General features: G+C 40.7%; 1 protein-coding gene across 1 annotated transcript in view; it reads left to right on the forward strand.

The window, feature by feature from the left end:
* LOC149472062 (uncharacterized) overlaps positions 1-11,086 on the forward strand; it is a 120,202-nt gene extending 109,116 nt beyond the window's left edge. The window contains exons 15-18 of the mRNA XM_089693205.1: positions 1,329-1,676; positions 7,097-7,393; positions 8,136-8,477; positions 10,634-11,086. Coding sequence (XP_089549331.1) covers positions 1,329-1,676; positions 7,097-7,393; positions 8,136-8,477; positions 10,634-10,992 — 1,346 coding nt within the window. The 3' untranslated portion in view covers positions 10,993-11,086. The remainder of the gene's footprint in view (positions 1-1,328; positions 1,677-7,096; positions 7,394-8,135; positions 8,478-10,633) is intronic.
* The last annotated feature ends 8,503 nt before the right edge of the window (positions 11,087-19,589 follow it).

Here is a 19,589-nt window from a genome sequence, read left to right on the forward strand (position 1 = left end):
ATATATATATATATATATATATATATATATATATATACATATATACAGAGCACAACAGCACAGCAAACAGATAACAGAAAGAAGTTTAGGTGAATGAGTACTCGCACACAAAGATGCCTGGGGTTAAGCAGTTTCAAGTCTGATGAGCTAAAAAAGGATTTCTGCTCTCGCACTCAGTTTCGTTGGTACAGCGCGATTCTCCTTTGCTCTCCATCTGCTAGATGGTAAAACGCCGAACGTCCTCACTTCTCTGACTACACACAAAACATAACAGCTTCTTTTCTACACAAAATCAACTGGGTGTCTCTTCCCACAACGGACAAGCCAAGCCTTATTTGGCAAACAATTGTTAGGCAGGGGCTCAGCATCATAAGCTGATTGCATTCCTGAGGGAGGGGGAATGAGGGGATATATGAAGACTTCTTAATACAGTGAGAGCCATGCCTGGCTCTTGTATGCACGACTGTGACACTCTCTTCCAGCACAAAGCCTCCCAAACTCCCCCCAGCACATATCCCCCCCGTCATCACTACTAGCACAAATCCACCCCCTCAAATCACCGTTCCTAACACAAATCCCCTCCCCCAAAGTTTCCCTTCCTAGCACAAATGCTCCCTCTCCCAATCACCCCTTCTAGCACAACGTCCCTCCCCCCAAAAGCCCACCTCCCTGCACAAATCTCCCCACCTAGCTCTGCAACTCTCCCCCCCTAATCTCCCCACAGTACAAATCCCCCCCCCCCCCAAAAAAAAATATTTTTTCTTCTAGAGCATATCTTAACCTCTTCCCCCCCAATCCCCAAATTCCTCCTCCCTGCATAAATCTACTTCACCAACCCCCCTCTCCTAGCACAAATTCCCCCTCAACCCCTCATCCAGCACAAATCCCCCCAGTCCCCTCTCCTACCACATGTCACCCCCAAACACCTCCTCCTAAAATGCTACGCAAGTAAAATTTATACTACCTATAAATAAGATGATATATTCTGATATTTTACACTGAGTAATAGTATGCATATAGACTAGCAAACACACAAAAGGAAATCAATAGTATGTTTTGAAAAGTACTTTGTTCCTGCCATACAAGTCTTAGACACATTTTCAGTTTGTATTGCTGTCTATGAATCTATGAATCTTTACGGTGAATGTCTGCATTAATTTACAGTTGTGGCTGCACAAAAAAACAATCCAGAGACACACTTAAGAGTATGCACCTGTCCAGCAAGTCATTTTCACCACTATTACTATTATATTATTTGAGGAACAAGTTTAAGTTTGGGGTTATGTTGAATATTTCTCTGATATTTTTGGGTCTGTCCTTATTTTCAGATTTTCTGTGGCGTCCGGAAGTTATGGAACTCTCCAATCCAGTTCTGTTATCAGGTCGGTCGGTGATAGTGGAGAGTGAGATTTCTAATTTCTTCCCCAATAACCTGACTGTGACTTGGTTTGTGAAGGAGAGAGGTGATCAGGATTATGTAAGAGTGGATCTGAAGGGAAGATACAAGACAACGATTTCACAGCCAGAATACTCTGATTCTGGATACTTCTGTACCACCTCTGTACAGTTCATCCCATCTCTCTCCTCTCACCATGGGGTCATGTTCATGTGTGAAGTGAAACATCCCAGCCTGGAAAATCCTATAGAGAGGATCACCAAACCACTATTTATAACAAGTAAGTCTGTGCTTTATTCAAGTCTGAACTCCAGTCAGATGAAAACAATAACATTTGACCCCTGTAGGATGTGTAGATGGCTTTTCTCCCCAAGTTTCTCAACATACTTCAATCTATCCATTTGATTTAATTTTCTGAGAATTCCACTTTAAACTTTATGAAACATGTTATACTGATTCCATAGATTTTACCCAGAAATCCAACTTGCAGACTGAGATATGGGCCTTACCTGCTTAAGTTTTGGTTTTCAAAACTAAAATTACAATACAGTATGTGTTCTTTACACTAGCTAGCTAGGAAATTTAGACCAGAAGCTAGTGAATTGATTTAACTGATGACATCCTGGCCTAGCTTGATAAATATTTAGGGCCCGTTCACATAAAATGAAATGGGCTGTGCAGAGCAGCCAATACAAATACATAGTCAAGGCAAAAAGTGTTGTTCCCTACCATGCCAGACCGCACAACCATGCTGAAAAAAGTGCAGTTCTTTTTTTCAGCATTACTTGGAGTGCAGTCCATCACATAACACTCTGCTGTGGCCATTAGCACTCAATGAATGTCACTTTGTGACATTTCAACAAAGTCCAAAAAAAAGGGGTACATTGTGATGCGCTGTTTACAAATTGCACAGAAGGTCATGCGGTAGTGCATACTACCAGTATGAACAAGTCCTCAAAGTTCAGTTTTCAGTCCCCTTTGTTAGACCCCTCTACTAGATCCTGACCATTTGCATTTTTCCACTGAAATCAAAGAAATAAAGCTATGTCAAGGCTTTGACTGGATAGTCAAAAAGGAGAATCTTACTGATGAGTTTATCTCTGAGACCTCTCCTCTAACCAGTATGACTTAATTCACAGAGTCCTATCCTTTGCTCTTCTTGCCTGAATGTTTTTTGTGCAGGGTATTAGAGGGGGCTTATACAAGGTAAAATTGGAGTACAATAAATATATAAGTGGATAATATGAGGTTATTTTATATCTACCTACATTTACATTTTACTGTAAGAAAAAGGAACAGTTAGTGCTTCAGGAGGTCAATGCGGTGATGTACAACACATTTGGTGGTGCTCCCTGAAGCTAACCATGTTTGGGAGCAAACTGTTTGGCCTCCTTCAAGCCTTGTTTCATATAGAAGTCCCAAAGGACATATGGATGGCCCTCCTCCACCATACTGTTCCAGTCTTTCTCTCCTACCAACAGAAATTGGCTGCATATTTGTTTCTGACTGCTAAACAGTAAGCCTGTTTAAGTAAGCCTTCCACAGCCTGGAAGAACCCCAGAGCCCATTTCCAGGAAGTTAAGGAACATATGAACATGGTGCCAGTTAATATGAAACTATCCAGTATTCTCAAGGACTTGAAAATTCAATTCCTCAAAATATGGGAAGTGGCTTAGTTATGCTTTTCCATCTTTGAAAACCTCTAGCCAAGATATTTATAGTCCTTCACCTAGCCTTTGGAAAAGTCCATGTGGGATATGTTCTTATGTATTCCTTCCCCGCCACCCATCCCCCTGAGTTGTCCCTGTTCCTTGACCTCTATTTGTGCTTGATTCATCCCCAGCTTGCCTTGATTCATCCCCCATTGCCAGGAATTCTCATATTCCCCTCAATTTCTACTATATTTTTCCTCTACCAATCCTTTCCCCTACCCCATTTCCCTTTCTCAATCCCTTTCCCAGACCTACTTTTAAACCAGCGGATTAAGCCATACATTTGCAAAAAAATTTTAGTATTTTTGATGACTTGCTGAATGTCGTTCAAACCTACTTAAAAATTCCATTTGCTTTTAACATTTGAATCTGGAATGAATGTAATTTTCTGAACAAAAACCACATTCACTGTTAGAAATGTGCTTGTTCAAGAAAAATGTTCCATTCTGCTCCTTCAAATTTTCTTCTCACTGTGGTCAAAGAGGAACGTTGCTTTGACCAAACTAATTATTTAGAAATTTGAATTTTCGAAATTTTGAATTACATTCACAAGTCCAAATAACCATTTCAACAATTGTCCAAAGGCTTCAATTCAGGTGTGCCACCCCAAAACGTGCCCATGTAGTCACCTCCACCTCCATTCATGCCAGCATACGCTCACCTTCCAAAATTGACCTTTAAAATTACAAAAAGTCTGGAGTGAGGAGTTCCCCTTAAAGTCAATACAAGCTCTTTTGGGAAATTCAGCTATATCCCACCATATGATCAACCAAGGAAGAACCCAGACAATAGCTCATAATAAAAAAAAATTAGTTAATTTAGTTTTATTTTGAGCCATTGCCTGGGATTTTCCTTGGTTGATCATATGGTGGAATAAGGTTGAATCTCCCAACAGAACTTGCGCTGGCTTTAACCACTTCCTGTCCGGCCCATGTATATAAACGGCCGGACGGGAGCAGTGCAGGGGTGGGTGGCTGTTTATAAATTACCTCCCCGCTCCCTGCTTGTGTGCACTCCCTGGGAGTGCGCAGCACCGCAATCAGTGATCACATGATTGGGACCTCACACAGCGGTCCCGTACAACAATCAGTGTTCCGCTGTGTCCAGAGGAGAAGAGAGAAGGAGAAATGATTGTTTTTACAGCCTTTATGGATGTAAAAGCAATCAGTGTAAAAAAAAAAAATCTTCATCACCCCCACAAGTAGTACAATGTCACCATGATGTACTGCTAGGGTGACGGTATGTAAAAAAAAACAAAAAAAAATCATAAATAATAATATAAAAAAAACTAAAGTTATCTTTTACTAAAAAGATAACTGAATACATTTTGGCCAGGATTTATGAAGAAAGATTATTTATTTGCAAAATATTATAAGAAAAACATTATTTTTCAAAATTTTGGGACTTTTTCATTTATATAGCAAAGAAAAATAAAAATCCCAGTGGTGAATAAATACCATCAAAATAAAGTTTTATCTGTCTCAAAAAAATGTTAAGAAATTCATATGGGTACAGTGTTGCATGACCGCGCAATTGTCATGCAAAGTGTGATAGCACTGAAAGCTGAAAATTGGCCTGGACCGGAAGGGGGTGAAAGTGTCCGGACTTGAAGTGGTTAAGGGTGACTCCGCACTACAGACATTTTATAACTTGAAGGTTCATCTTGGAATGTGAATGTTTACCCATATGAGTAGAGGTGGTGGTGACTACATGGGCACATTCTGGGGTGGCATACCTGAAATGAAGAATCTGGACAGGTGTTGAAGTGGTTATCTAGACTGATGGACACAATTTTTATAGCACTGGTTCCTTTCTATATATATTTGACTATTTGGGTTCATTCGTGTATTACAGCATGGTGCAGTAGAGGTCTACCAGTATATAGACACCTTAAAGCTTTAATAATGAGCCACAAATACAGAATGCACCTCGCTCAGTGCAGAATGTGTGCAAACAAATTATGTTGCATGGAAAATGCACTGGATGGATAAAAACAAATTCAATGTTTTCTTTTACAATTCACATTAACAATCACAGTGCATACATGGCAATCTTACAATGGTTCATATGTGACCCCTTACAATGAACAGAGCCTGCTTGAAACAATGTGAAATAAAAATAATGGCCATACAGAATTTTCAATTCACCAAAAGAGGGTCCACTTAGTGAAAACATTTTGTGAGGTATGGGATTTTAATGTAGTAAGACAAACAATTTAGTTTGTAAAGACTGTAAGCAGGAATTAAATGTTTTTGTTGTTTTAACCAGTATTAGTGTAGTTATATAACGTACCATGTGTTGTTTGTTTATCTTACTTTGCAATGACATTTTGTGGTGTCGTGGCTGATTCCCTTATGTCCATATATTCATTTACCTAGCTTGCCCTTATTTGCTAAAGGGGCAAGACAACTTCTTATTCTGGGTCCCATAATGTCTAGTCCATGCCTTGCCCTTCCTTCTGTGTTTCATGACAAATGTGGGAGTGCTAATGTGAAAAAACACATACTGTATCTTCCATCATGGTTATCTCCCTGTGAATGTTCTGCCTGTTTGTGGCTGTGTCAAATCTAAATACTGCACTTGCACCAGTACTAGACTGAGACTTTTTTTAAAGGAAGTGTCAATTCTTAGACTACAGACAGAGGTCATGCATCAATTTGTGCAATGTCATGAAACTTGTCTCATGTCCAATAAAAGAAAAAAGTAAAACTGCTGACATCAGAATGTTACGATTTTTACTCTACTATAGGCTGTGCATACAGGGCAACCAATGAAACTACATGATCATTGGACATCTTATGCAGGTCGGAAGGTTCAAAGAATTCCTTTGAAGAATAATTCTGGGAAATGCAAAAAATCACCCATTAGTACACCCCCCTACACAAAGCACGAAACAGTTTGATTTTTGAAAAAATACAATCCTTACCATTTAAGAGGAAAGTATAATTGAATTGTCATGACCTCATCTCTGTAAGGCCTGGTTCACACCAATGAATTTTTTAGTAGTTTTTGCAGAAACTCACTACAGTCCATTTAACATGGTTTCCTATGTAACATGTTGGCATCTCTGCTTTTTTGAGCTGCTGCATTTTTTAAAAGGTTAGGGACTTTTTTAAAAGAAAAAAGCAGCCTTTTTGCTATAATAGAGTTCAATAGAGAAGCTTGCTGAATTGCATGGCAGTGTGTTTTCACCGCATTTTTTGCTGCGTTTTGCATTTTTATTCTGCCTAGCAACAAAACAAGATCCACTGTAACAAAAAAAAAGAGCTGAACAAAATGTAAAACACGGTACAAACGCAGCAAAACGTGTGTAGAAAAACACAAAACAAACTGCAAAAAGCACTGGAGAAAGCATCAATCGCAAAATGCATATATATGAACAGAGCCTTATTCAAAAGATAACAGCATCTGTTGTTAATATTGCATCTGCAGGGAAAACATCATAGCCTCTCCTCTCTTTCTGCAGTTAAAGGAAACTCCAGCTCCCATTAACCACAGGGAATTGTAGTGAATGTGGGTGGGTACACTAGGCCTGTACATTTTGAATGTGTCTGAGAGTCTCAGTCCACTCACCACTGCAAGTTGGGCTCAATGACATCACAGTTTCCTGGAGAAAGAACTACAGAAGGGATGTGCCAAGACCTGTGGCTGGGGGAATATGAGGCATAGCAGCCACCAGTCTTATACACAGGAAACCAAAGAGAAATAACGGTTTGATTTGAAAATGAATCGGCTATTTCAGAGCAACTACTGAGTGAACCAGAAGATGGATGACATCATCCTTGAAGGTAGGAAATCAGCAACATGGACATGTACAGAAGTTTTTCCCAGAGTTCTGCTTTAAAGCTCTCACTATTTGCTGCACAATTCACATCATATTGTACTTTTTATACTACTACCTCATTATAAGCTATTTTTGTTATTTCCATTTTATGTTATAGTCACATTTTAAATCCAAGCACATGACACAATTTCTGTTGATTTTCAGTGGCACCAAGAGTAACAGATTCAGTGAAATTAACTCCATGTGAATCTGAGGAAGTTCTTTGCTCTGTGCGCCTGGAGAAGTTCTTTCCCAAAAGCATCAATTTTACATGGTCATTTGGAGGAAAAAAATACAGTCAATATATACTAAAGAAAACTCTTCTAGTGGAGGATGAACTGGAAACATACGGTGTTATCAGTGAATGCAGAATTCCCTGGAAACTGCTAACATTTCCCATACAGGTCACCTGGGAACATGAATCTACGGCAAAACCTCAATCTAAAGAGCTACCTGGACCAGGTAATAACTACACAAATGTGTAAAAATGTGCTGTGGGTGGTACAAGGGACTATCATTTCATAAGCAATACAGATCACAAAGGTAGTATAGAAAAGACAAGGGTGCATGTGGGAAGATATAAAACATCAGCGTGTGGAACTGCAGTATGTAACAATAGGGCATATTACAGAGGAAGGCAGTCTTCACAGGATTCCCCTTTCCCCATTCATAGTAAGAGAAAACATAAACCTCTATAGGAGCTCACAGAAATTAAATGAGATTGTTTGATCTATTTGGATTAAGCAATAGGCCATTGTTTATAAGATAACACTTTTGTCTGGAAACTTTCTGCAAAATAGCAGCTCATCGCCTGTGCCTAGAGCCTCATAGCTGCACATCTGCGTTGTGAGATCGTCTAAGGTACTGTTGCTATAGTAAGTGTCACTAGATTTGGAATGAGATTTGGTGATGTCACTACTGTGCTGCTCATTGTTCTCCTTGTTGCAGAGGACCTGCAGTCCAAGGATCTCTGTGCTTCTGCTTCGTTCATTCTGTGCAGTGTAAAAAAATAAATGCACATTTTTGTACCTGCAAAAAGATTTGCATTTATTTATTTATTATAAAAGGTGAACTTAACCATTAAAGCTGCCTTGCAGGCATAGCACCTGAGTTATATAAGTTAAAAAAGCCTAACAACACATAGTATATGGATGTAGTAAAGTAAACTGGTGGACAGTATTCATAAACTCTGATTGCTTTACAGTTTTTCCTTGGTGCCCCCAAATTGAAGTACTAGATACACCTTACTTGATCCTTAACACTGAATCCAAAATTCAGTGTAGAATCTCAGGATATTTCCCCAAGGATCTGACCGTCAATTGGTTTAAAGAAGAGGAAAGGACAAGGCAGCCTGTTCCTGTTGACGGGAAGTACAAGACCCCGCAATTCAGACACCAGAGACAACCAGATAACACATACAGCTGTACAGCCAGTCTACTCTTCACCCCAACACGAGTGGACCAAGGATTAGTATTTATCTGCAAAGTGGCACATCCAAGTTTAAAGCAGCCAAAAGAGGAAAGAATAAGACCGCTACCAATAATGGGTGAGTGCTCTGAATTAGAAAGCAATGTCCTGTCCCTCAATCTAGGGTGTCCTCATCAGCTGTCCTGTGTTCCCGGTGTCAGTACCTTAAGTGTGGGCACCCAGCTGTGACAGCTTAAGGCTTCACAGTTGGGTGCCCACTGCACATGCATAAATCCTTTGGGACATCTTGTCAAAATCAAAATCCCCCCTCCCCGCTCCTCAAAGGTGCCAAACCATGACAGGGAATGGGGGACAGAAGCAGAACTTCACCCTTCCCCTTTTGGGTAGCCCTACTTTAATATTGGGGTATTGTAAAAGCAGTAACAGCGGACCTGGCGTCTACTCCTTCATCGAGAGCTGCAGAGTTTCAGAAATGAGTGCTGAACATGCTGTAATAAAGAAACTATATGAAAAAATTGCACATTCCCTTTAGGTGCATGTGTTTAACCAGATACTGCTGTGTTTGGGTCCTTGCTATTTTATCATGATACAAAATTGCAAGCAAAATGAAAAAGAAGAATTAAATACTTTAAAAAAAAAATGTATTATTGATGAACACATTGAGTTCAGTATTCCACAGTACCTAAAAATATCAGTATATGCCTCTGTGTACAAGGGTTCATTCTCAAGGGCATAATGGAGGGCATATGGCCATACAGTGTAAAATGCCTGTATTTGCGGTGCCTTGGAACCACATCACTCGCGTATGGATATATAGACGTTCTGGTTCGGCAGCGGCTTTCTATGTGAGTACATTTGTTTGCTTTTTAAGGAAATTACCTTTTACAATATAATAAATACTACACTGAATATTATCGCCGGCTCCTGGTGAGCTTTGTTAACTCCCTCCTGATCCTGAGGTGCCATTGGACACAGAGTATTGGGAAGCTTGGTAAACACTCTGGGAAGTTTTTTTACATAAGTCACAGGTGCGTATGCTGTTGTAAGTTCAGCCAATTTGTTCACAGGGAGATGGTGGCTGGTCTCTGAACACTTAAAAGAAGAGTGAATTCCCATTTGGAAGGTGGTGGATGTTCTTTCCAATTTTCTTATATTATGAACACTGTTTCTTTGGAACACTTTATTACTTTTATGAATTGAATTCTTTGCACATGGATTGATAGATTCAATACAATTTAATGATATTATGATTTTACACAGTGGCACTACACATGTTTTTGTTTTTTACATAATCCAGGTAGATAGATAAAGGAATCCTCCCCAATAAAACATTTTATTCTGAGAGCAGGGACTTTCTGCTCTCAAAATACACTGATCATCGGCTGAAACCCTTTCCAAGATTCAAATTCAACAGAAATTGATCACTAGGTTGACTTCTGTCAAGCAGGGATGGTCATACATGGATCAAAATTTGGAAAGTTCAGCAGGCTTAGCAAAATTTCAGTCCACAGAGGAGCCCTGCTAAAAATTACTATATTTACAACTCATGATACATTAGTGTGATGGACAGTAGGAGTAATGCTCCTTACACTTGTGGTCATTGGGAAGAATTACCTTACAGATTGCTAAAAATATAATTGATGTCAGTGGGAACTTATCTAAGAGGAACAAAATGCTCATTGCTCAAGGAACCCCTAGCAACTTCTGGAGGAACCCCAGGGTTCCATGGAACCCTGGATGAGAAAGCCTGATCTATGGCCAGCTTAAGTTCTCTTCTCTGTTGACAGAACTGCCACTCTAGAGACTGTTGTGTGGGAAAATTCCAGGAAATCAGTAGTTACAGAAACCCAAACTAACTTGTCTGGTACTGCAATTACACCATGAGCAAAATGGCTGGGATCTAATTTTTTCCCCCTATTCCTGCATGGTCTTCTGCACTGCACTGCTGCCACGTGATTGGCCAATTAGATAATTGCGTGAATAAATAGGTGTCTACTTGTTGCTAATAAATTAACTGAATGTATATTACCCAGGTGTATAACTGTTATATGACATTGTATAACATTTTACTGGAAAAAGCCTTATATTCTCATGTATTATTTTGAACTTGTAAAACCACAGCCATCAAATAACGCCGACAATGTTATGTCAACTTACATAGCAAACTAAGTGTGTTTATGAATCTTTGTGAACTGAGCCTATTATAATTAAAAAACGAAAATAATAATATATGTTATCTAATGCTTACATTATTAATTTCTGATTATTCTGCAGAACTTCTCTGCTGCCCATGCATTGATCCCCCAGAAACATCAATACTCAACCACAAGTACAAAATCCAATGTAGAATCTCTGGATATTCCCCAAATACATTGAGAGTCACCTGGCTTAAGAAGAGTAAGGGACAAACTGAATTTGTTACTGTTAATAACAACAGTAAATACAACATCCCAGAGATCTCACACAAGAGAGAGCCAAATAACACCTACAGCTGTACAGCCAGTCTGTCGTATGAACCAACACATGAGGGGTCAGAGTTCATCTGTAGAGTGGATCATCCCAGCCTGGATCAGCCCATAGAGAAAAGAACAGAACCGCTACAGCTGGAGAAGAAACCCAATACATGTGAGTAGAAACATCACAAAAGAAAAAAAAAGAAGAGACATAACCCACATACACCATCCACTGATTGATTTTTTGTCATATAATAAAAAACATAATTAATTATTTAGTTTATACTTTTTGGAGAGATGAAGTTGACCCAATGTCTGTTTTTCAACAGAGCCCATTCCACTTTTGCTACTCACTATTGAAGGATGAGAATTAAAGTGCTGAATTACCCACACTCAGGATCTGCTCCTTCCAGGGACATTCAGACCACTTTTTCTATGCCACATCCCAAATACAGCCGTGGCAAGGGTCCCATGTAAAGTACTGATTGGCTTTGTAAAGCAAAGGCACTAATTTAAAGGACATTTTAAAAATAATTTTAAGTTAATTTTTTATTTGTTTTAATAAATTCGTATTGCAAAAGTGTACAAGGATGAATCTACAAACAATACATATTAGAGGTTTGGGACAGTGCACATTATCAGGGTAGCTACTAGTGCCATAAATGATATTCAAAGGTAAATTGGTGAAGGGGTCACAAAGAGGATTAGGAAGTTACATGTATAAAAGGTGGAGGTTTCCCAAAACATTTCACACTACGTGCAGCGCTTATCACAACAAACTTAAATGATAATACATTGCAAAACACATAAGAATCAATTTTTTCCAGGAAAAAGTCCATGCGCAAGTCCACAAATGTGCAGGAAACCCATGACCACAAATCCAGAAGAGAAATCTCCAGAAAGGGGAAAAAAACAGGAAGACACCCCGGAAGACACTGGAAGTACTGGCAGGGATTCTGGGAGTACCACTGGAAGTACTGGCAGGGATTCTGGGAGTACCACTGGAAGTACTGGCAGGGATTCTGGGAGTACCACTGGAAGTACTGGCAGGGATTCTGGGAGTACCACTGGAAGTACTGGCAGGGATTCTGGGAGTACCACTGGAAGTACTGGCAGGGATTCTGGGAGTACCACTGGAAGTACTGGCAGGGATTCTGGGAGTATCACTGAAAGTACAGGCAGGCATTTTGGGAGGTTCTGCAAGTACCATTACAAGTAGGGATTCTGAAAGTCTTGTAACAGACACAATTAACAGAACAAAATCAAGCAAATAACAGACTTTTATATACAAGTTTATGTCCCCCTTCCCAGCACATACTCATGTTTCTTTCCCATTCATCCACTGGGACCAAAAGGACAGGTAAAGTCTTCAGCTCTGTATGAGTTGTCACTGGAGCGTCTTTCACACTTTTCGATGGCGTCGTTGCCAACTTGTCCTGCAGCACAACTTGCCACCTTCCCATTGAGCACGTTCATTTAAACCATTTGGACCTTCTTTTAATTCTAATATTCTAATCTTCCTCTCTGATCTTCTAATCTGGTGAGTGTGTGTGGCCACAGATTGTCCTAGGGCTGATGGAAGCTAGCACTATCTAGCATGAGAGGACTGCAGTTTTTTTTTATTGCAACGCTATTTGGAGATTGTGCACTTTATGTATTTCTGAGGACATTTTCCTGCATTATTATTGGTGGATGGACATTGGTGAAATGTGAATTTGATGAAATTGTTCATTTACATTGCTTGCAGTTTGTTTTGTATGTTACTAATACTAGTGGATTTTTCTTACCGTATATACTCGAGTATAAGCCGAGTTTTTCAGCACATTTTTTGTGCTGAAAAACGGCCCCCTCGGCTTATACTCGAGTCAACGTCTGCAGGGGGCTGCTGTCTCTTACCTGGCTCCGGTCCCACGACGATCCGGTCCAGGAAGCGCGGCTGCTCCTTCATTCGGTTCGTCCACTGGATGCTCGGCTCCGCGTTCTCACCGGTGATTGGCTGCCAGAACTGCAGCTCAGGAAAGGCACACAGGCGGCCAATCACCGGCGAGGAGGCGGAGCTGAGCGGCCCCGCGAAAATCGAGTGAAGGAGATGCAGGTAAGTGTGCCGTGCTTAGGTGCTGCTGCAACCACATATGCTGGCTGCAGCAGCACCATACTGGAACAGGAGTCAGCAAGTATCAGTGGGAGGAATAGTGCCCCATCATTGGTGTCACTGATACCAATGATGGGGCATTATTCCTCCCACTGCCACCAACGATGGGGCACTATTCCTCCCCCCCACTGACACCAACGATTGGGCACTATTCCTCCCCCCCCCCACTGACACCAATGATGGGGCACTATTCCACCCCCCACTGACACCAATCATGGAGCACTATTCCACCCCCCACTGACACCAATCATGGGATACTATTCCTCCCCCCCACTGACACCAACGATGGGGCACTTTCCCCCCCCCCCACTGACACCAACGATGGGGCACTATTCCTCCACCCCCCCACTGACACCAATGATGGAATACTATTCCTCCCACTTGACACCAATGTTGGGACACTATTCCTCCCACTGACACCAATGATGGGACACTATTCCTCCCACTGACACCAAAGATGGGGCACTATTCCACTGACACCAATAATGGGGTGCTATTCCCCCCACTGATACTAATGATGGGGCACTATTCCTGCCACTGATACCAATGATGGGGCACTATTCCTCCCACTGACACCAATGATGGGGCACTATTCCTCCCACTGACACCAATGATGGGGCACTATTCCTTCCACTGACACCAATGATGGGGCACTATTCCTCCCACTGATACCAATGATGGGACACTATTCCTCCCACTGACACCAATGATGGGGCACTATTCCTCCCACTGATACCAATGATGGGGCACTATTCCTCCCACTGATACCAATGATGGGGCACTATTCCTCCCACTGATACCAATGATGGGGCACTATTCCCCCCACTGACACCAATGATGGGGCATTATTCCTCCCACTGCCACCAACGATGGGGCACTATTCCTCCCCCCCACTGACACCAACGATTGGGCACTATTCCTCCCCCCCCCCACTGACACCAATGATGGGGCACTATTCCACCCCCCACTGACACCAATCATGGAGCACTATTCCACCCCCCACTGACACCAATCATGGGATACTATTCCTCCCCCCCACTGACACCAACGATGGGGCACTTTTCCTCCCCCCCACTGACACCAACGATGGGGCACTATTCCTCCACCCCCCCACTGACACCAATGATGGAATACTATTCCTCCCACTTGACACCAATGTTGGGACACTATTCCTCCCACTGACACCAATGATGGGACACTATTCCTCCCACTGACACCAAAGATGGGGCACTATTCCACTGACACCAATAATGGGGTGCTATTCCCCCCACTGATACTAATGATGGGGCACTATTCCTGCCACTGATACCAATGATGGGGCACTATTCCTCCCACTGACACCAATGATGGGGCACTATTCCTCCCACTGACACCAATGATGGGGCACTATTCCTTCCACTGACACCAATGATGGGGCACTATTCCTCCCACTGATACCAATGATGGGGCACTATTCCTCCCACTGACACCAATGATGGGGCACTATTCCTCCCACTGATACCAATGATGGGGCACTATTCCTCCCACTGACACCAATGATGGGGCACTATTCCTCCCACTGATACCAATGATGGGGCACTATTCCTCCCACTGATACCAATGATGGGGCACTATTCCCCCCACTGACACCAATGATGGGGCACTATTCCTCCCACTGACAATAATGATGGGGCACTATTCATCCCACTGACACCAATGATGGGGCACTATTCCTCCCACTGATACCAATGATGGGGCACTATTCCTCCCACTGACACCAATGATGGAGCACTATTCCTCCCACTGATACTAATGATGGGGCACTATTCCTCACACTGACAATAATGATGAGGCACTATTCCTCCCACTGACACCAATGATGGGGCACTATTCCTCCCACTGACACCAATGATGGGGCACTATTCCTCCCACTGACACCAATGATGAGGCACGATTCTTCCCACTGGTGTTCCCACCCTCGGCTTATACTCGAGTCAATAGTTTTTCCCATTTTTTTGTGGTAAAATTAGGTACCTCGGCTTATATTCGGGTCGGCTTATACTCGAGTATATACGGTATTCATAAATGCACATCATACTGTACCATGACCATGTCAAAATGGCTACCAAATATCATGAGAACTTGGTTTCTAATTACAACACAGACCTCACCAAGACGGTACCTGGAACCCACAGCAAAGGACACATTAGTCATATGCTGGGTTCCAAACTGTGGACACATTGGGAACATCTAGTGGCACCCAGGAACATTGCAGCAGGATTCTCCCAAGGTATAACGGTCCTAACATCTTACTACAATAACAAAAGCAAATCAATAAACCAACATCTAAGATATATCTGATTTGTATGTGGCAGAGTTTTCCTATCACCCTGTTTTCCTTGTTAGTACATGAGCACTGCAGTTTAGCTGAATGGTTCCTTGTGCTGCTTCTGCCTCAACATAACCAGCAAGTTATACTTACCAGCTTTGTGCAATGGTTTTGCACAGAGCAGCCCCGATCTTCCTCTTCTCAGGACCCCCACAGGCGTTCCTGGCCCCTTCCCCCTGCTGAATGCCCCCAAAGCAAGCTGCCTATTCTGGGGTGACTCGTGCATGCTCACTCCAGAGCCGCCTCTGTGTGTCTATGAGGAACACAGAGCACGGCTTGCCTCCCCCCTGGCTGTGATTGACAGCAGCGGCAGCCAATTGCTCCCGCTGTTTTTTCTCAGCCAATGAGGAGGGAAAGACCCAGGAGAGCTTCTGCTGTCATTCAAATCGCTAAATCGTTCTCAGGTGAGTATAAGGGGGAGCCGGGGGGGGGGGGGGTTACTGCATAGAGAAGGTTTTTTCCTTAATTAAAAAAAATCATTAAGGTAAAAAACCCTTTAGCCACTTTAAATAAGGGTACTCCCCCTGTTTGCATTTAAAAATGAAATGTAATGATATATTATTGATTATGGACCTGCATTTGTTTGTGTCTTCTATATATCTGCCTGAAGTTCAGCTTTAAACAGTCACAAAGTGCAATAATTCAGTGAGGGTTACATATTTCTAAAGTATTAAAACATTTTTCCTTTCTGCATGCCTCAGTCAAATTGTAAAGCAATCTCCCAAAACTTGTTTTTTTTAAATATCAAGAAAGAATTTGCATGTGCGTTCATGTGCCTGGAGTTAATCCGTTCTATTGGCCAGAAATCTGTCCATTAAAATGCCTTAACATGGGAACGTGTTTTTTATGCCACCACTGGGTTTTTTTATTTTCTAAAATATAAATGAAAAAAGACTGAAAATGTAGATTACAAAATTATATTTTCTATTTTCTGTTATAAAACATAATCAATAAAAAAATACAAAAAAAAAATTCTTCATAAATTTAGGCCAAAATGTATTCTGCCACATTTCAACATTTCTTTGGTAAAAAAAATCCCAATAAATGTATAGTAATTGGTTTGTGTGAAAGTTATAGCGTCTACAAAATATGGTATATATATATATATGAAAATTGATCAGTCCTGATGTACTGACAGCTGATCTAATTTCTTCGAGCCCTTAAAATGCCAGGACAGAACAAATACCCCCCAGATAACTCTGTTTTGGAAAGTAGACAGTCCAAGGTGTTTAGTAAGAGGCATGGCGAGTTTTCTGAAGTTGTAATTTTTTGTCACAATTATTTGGAAAAATTAAGAAATTATATAAAACATTTTTTTTTTGCACATTTGTTTTATACATACTTTCACCCATTTAAATTTTTACACTGTTATTGCTTATACAGTGATGATCATATGACTGGTGTGGCGGTGATCAGGAACACTGACAGGTGACAGTATATTGAAATAAAAAATGTGTTAGTCAATTTTTTTTACATTTTACCTTTTTTAAGATTTTTTAAAATAATTTTCACATGAATAAGTACAAAACAGAGCCTCTTGGGCATTCCCTGTTTCAAAAATATAAAATAAAATATTACAACCTAATAGACTATTAACCTAGTGTCTACTCAGCACTTATTCAGGATTAAACAGAAAATCAAAGCATATGCCTCTGAGTTACCCACAAGAAGAATGCAACATAAAACATAAAGGAGCTAGCCTATAAAAGAAGAGATTCAATACATTCCTTCACTGATCTCCTCTGGTACTAATAAAATGACAAAGATTGCATTATTTCTAGATTCAGAGCTATCATTCCACAATCTGTGCTTGATTAGCTGCATTGGACATCTAAATGATCTGTAATGTCTCCATAAAGAGTACCTGTCACCTGCCATAAAGTTAAAAGAGAAGTATGGGATTTGCAAAAAAAAAATCATACTCAACTAGGTGGATGCAGCATCGGCTCTGCAGTGAGAACTGAGCGATTAAACACCGCTAATCACTTCGATTTCCCCTCTGAGCAGAGAACTGTGACTGTCAATCTCCATCACTCTGCTCTGGCCCCCAGCACTCACTGGAGCGCTGAGCTGTGGAGGGGTAGGGGCGGCTGCCTCAGGCTTTCTGTGGAATGGCGAGAGGTTAAACCAGCTGCTGGTCTCGGCTTCAGGGTGAATTCAGAGCCTGGATCAGCTCTGTGACATCAGCTGACAGCAGACTTAGCTAACTGTTGGTTGAAAACGGGTCACAGGAGAACTAACTGCACAGCTGTGGTCCATTGCTTTGGCTACACTTCTCCTTTAAATGAAAAAAAAGTGAAATAAATATTTTAATAAAATAAATAAAAATAATTTTAAAGCACCCCCACCTCCACAGTGCAGACACACAAATATAAATGTGTGCGTAGGACCCTCACGTGTAAACAGTGATTGAATCATACATGTGAGGTATCACAGGTAGAGTCAGAGTGACAGGAATAATTCTAGGGTCATAATTCATGGTTAACTCTAAAATGATAACTTGTAAAGACTTTTAAAGCATTATCTATGAAAAATGTTAGGTAACATAGTTTGTCATCATTTCATGGGCCCATGCAATTTCAAGTCATGACATGTTTTATATATCGATTTAGTTGACACAACCCATCTTTTATATTCTACCAAAAGATTGAGTATTCTATTGTGTTTTTCTGCACTAAAATTTATGTGACATAAAAAAAAATGGCAGCAGCCACCATTTTCTCCTCCGGGGCTTTCGGAAAATTTATATTTGGGTTCCTAGTAATTTTCTAGCAAAAATTGCAGATTTTAGCATATGTTTAAAATTTTTTTTTTAAAAATTGCCCACGGAGAGCAAGTGGTTAAAGCGGTTTTAAACTGCACCAGATAATGTTTTTTTAAAATAAGCCCCTGCAGAGTTATGTCACAGTGTGCTAGTGTGCACTGCATACCAGCACATTATAGCAGATTTGTCAAACAGAGCCCTTCAGTGCTGCACTGTCACTGCTCCCCGGTGCTTCTCTTTACGTCTTCCTCCCAGATTTTGTGGCTGCTTGTATGGCTAGGCAATTATATCGCAAAATTTCAGTAAAAAACACACTAAAGTGAATTTTAGGCAAAACAAAGGCAACATATTACCCGAATTATTGGTATAATATAAAAGATGAGGTTGCACCTAGTTAATAGATACCCAACATGCCAAACCTTAAATTTACATGTGTCTGTGAAATGGCGACAAACTTCAGTACACTATATTTTCTATAGGCAACGCTTCAAAAGCCGCTATAGGTCATCAGTTTACTGTTACGGAGGAGGTCTGGTGCTAAAATTGTTGCACTCACTCTGGCATGCACATATGTATATGTAACATGTGTATCGCAATAGATGTTTTCACACGTAAGCACCCCTCGATGCGTGTGTTTACGTTCGTACATGTGTATATGTGAGGGTGGAGGGCCTCAAATTTTTTTTTGGGTGGGGATGTTATGTGCTTGGGTATAACTTTATTTTTTTGCAAAAAAAAAATTTTTTTTCATCACACAGGGGACACAAAGTCCCCTATGTGATGATTTTTAGGTGACAGGCTCTCTTTAACCACTTCAAGTCCAGACACTTTTACCCCCTTCCTGCCCAGGCCAATTTTCAGCTTTCAGCGCTATCACACTTTGAATGACAATTGCGCGGTCATGCAACACCGTACCCATATGATTTTTTTTTGCATTTTTTTGAGACAGATAAATTTTATTTTGGTGGTTTTTATTCAGCACTGGGATTTTTATTTTTTTTTGCTATGTAAATGAAAAAGTCCAAAAAGTTTTTAAAAAAGTGTTTTTCTTATAAAAGTTTGCAAACAAATAATATTTTATCATAAATCTTGGCCAAAATGTATTCAGTTTTCATTTTAGTAAAAAAAAAACAACCCAAATTAGTTTATAACCAAAAATTATAATTTTTAAACTTTTTTTTACATTTTTATTTTTTTTTTTATATTATTATATATGGGTTTTTTTTCAATACTGTCACCCTAGCAGTACAGAGTCCCCATGGTTGTGGGGGTGATGAATATTTTTTTTTTTTTTTTTTTACACTGATTGCTTTTACACCCATAAAGGCTGTAGCAGAAATACTGTGTGAGCTGTGATTGGTCGCAGCTTGTCACATGGTACATGGCTGTTGTGAATAGCCTTGTACCATGTGACCTCTGTGATCATTCACAGATTTCACACGTAGTAAGCAATGATGTCAGAAGTGACATCTTGCTTACTACTCTGCATGTGA

The sequence above is a fragment of the Staurois parvus genome, unplaced genomic scaffold (assembly GCF_062004578.1).
Source record: "Staurois parvus isolate SC_StPar_1 unplaced genomic scaffold, SC_StPar_1.0 ptg000024l, whole genome shotgun sequence".
Taxonomy (NCBI): domain Eukaryota; kingdom Metazoa; phylum Chordata; class Amphibia; order Anura; family Ranidae; genus Staurois; species Staurois parvus.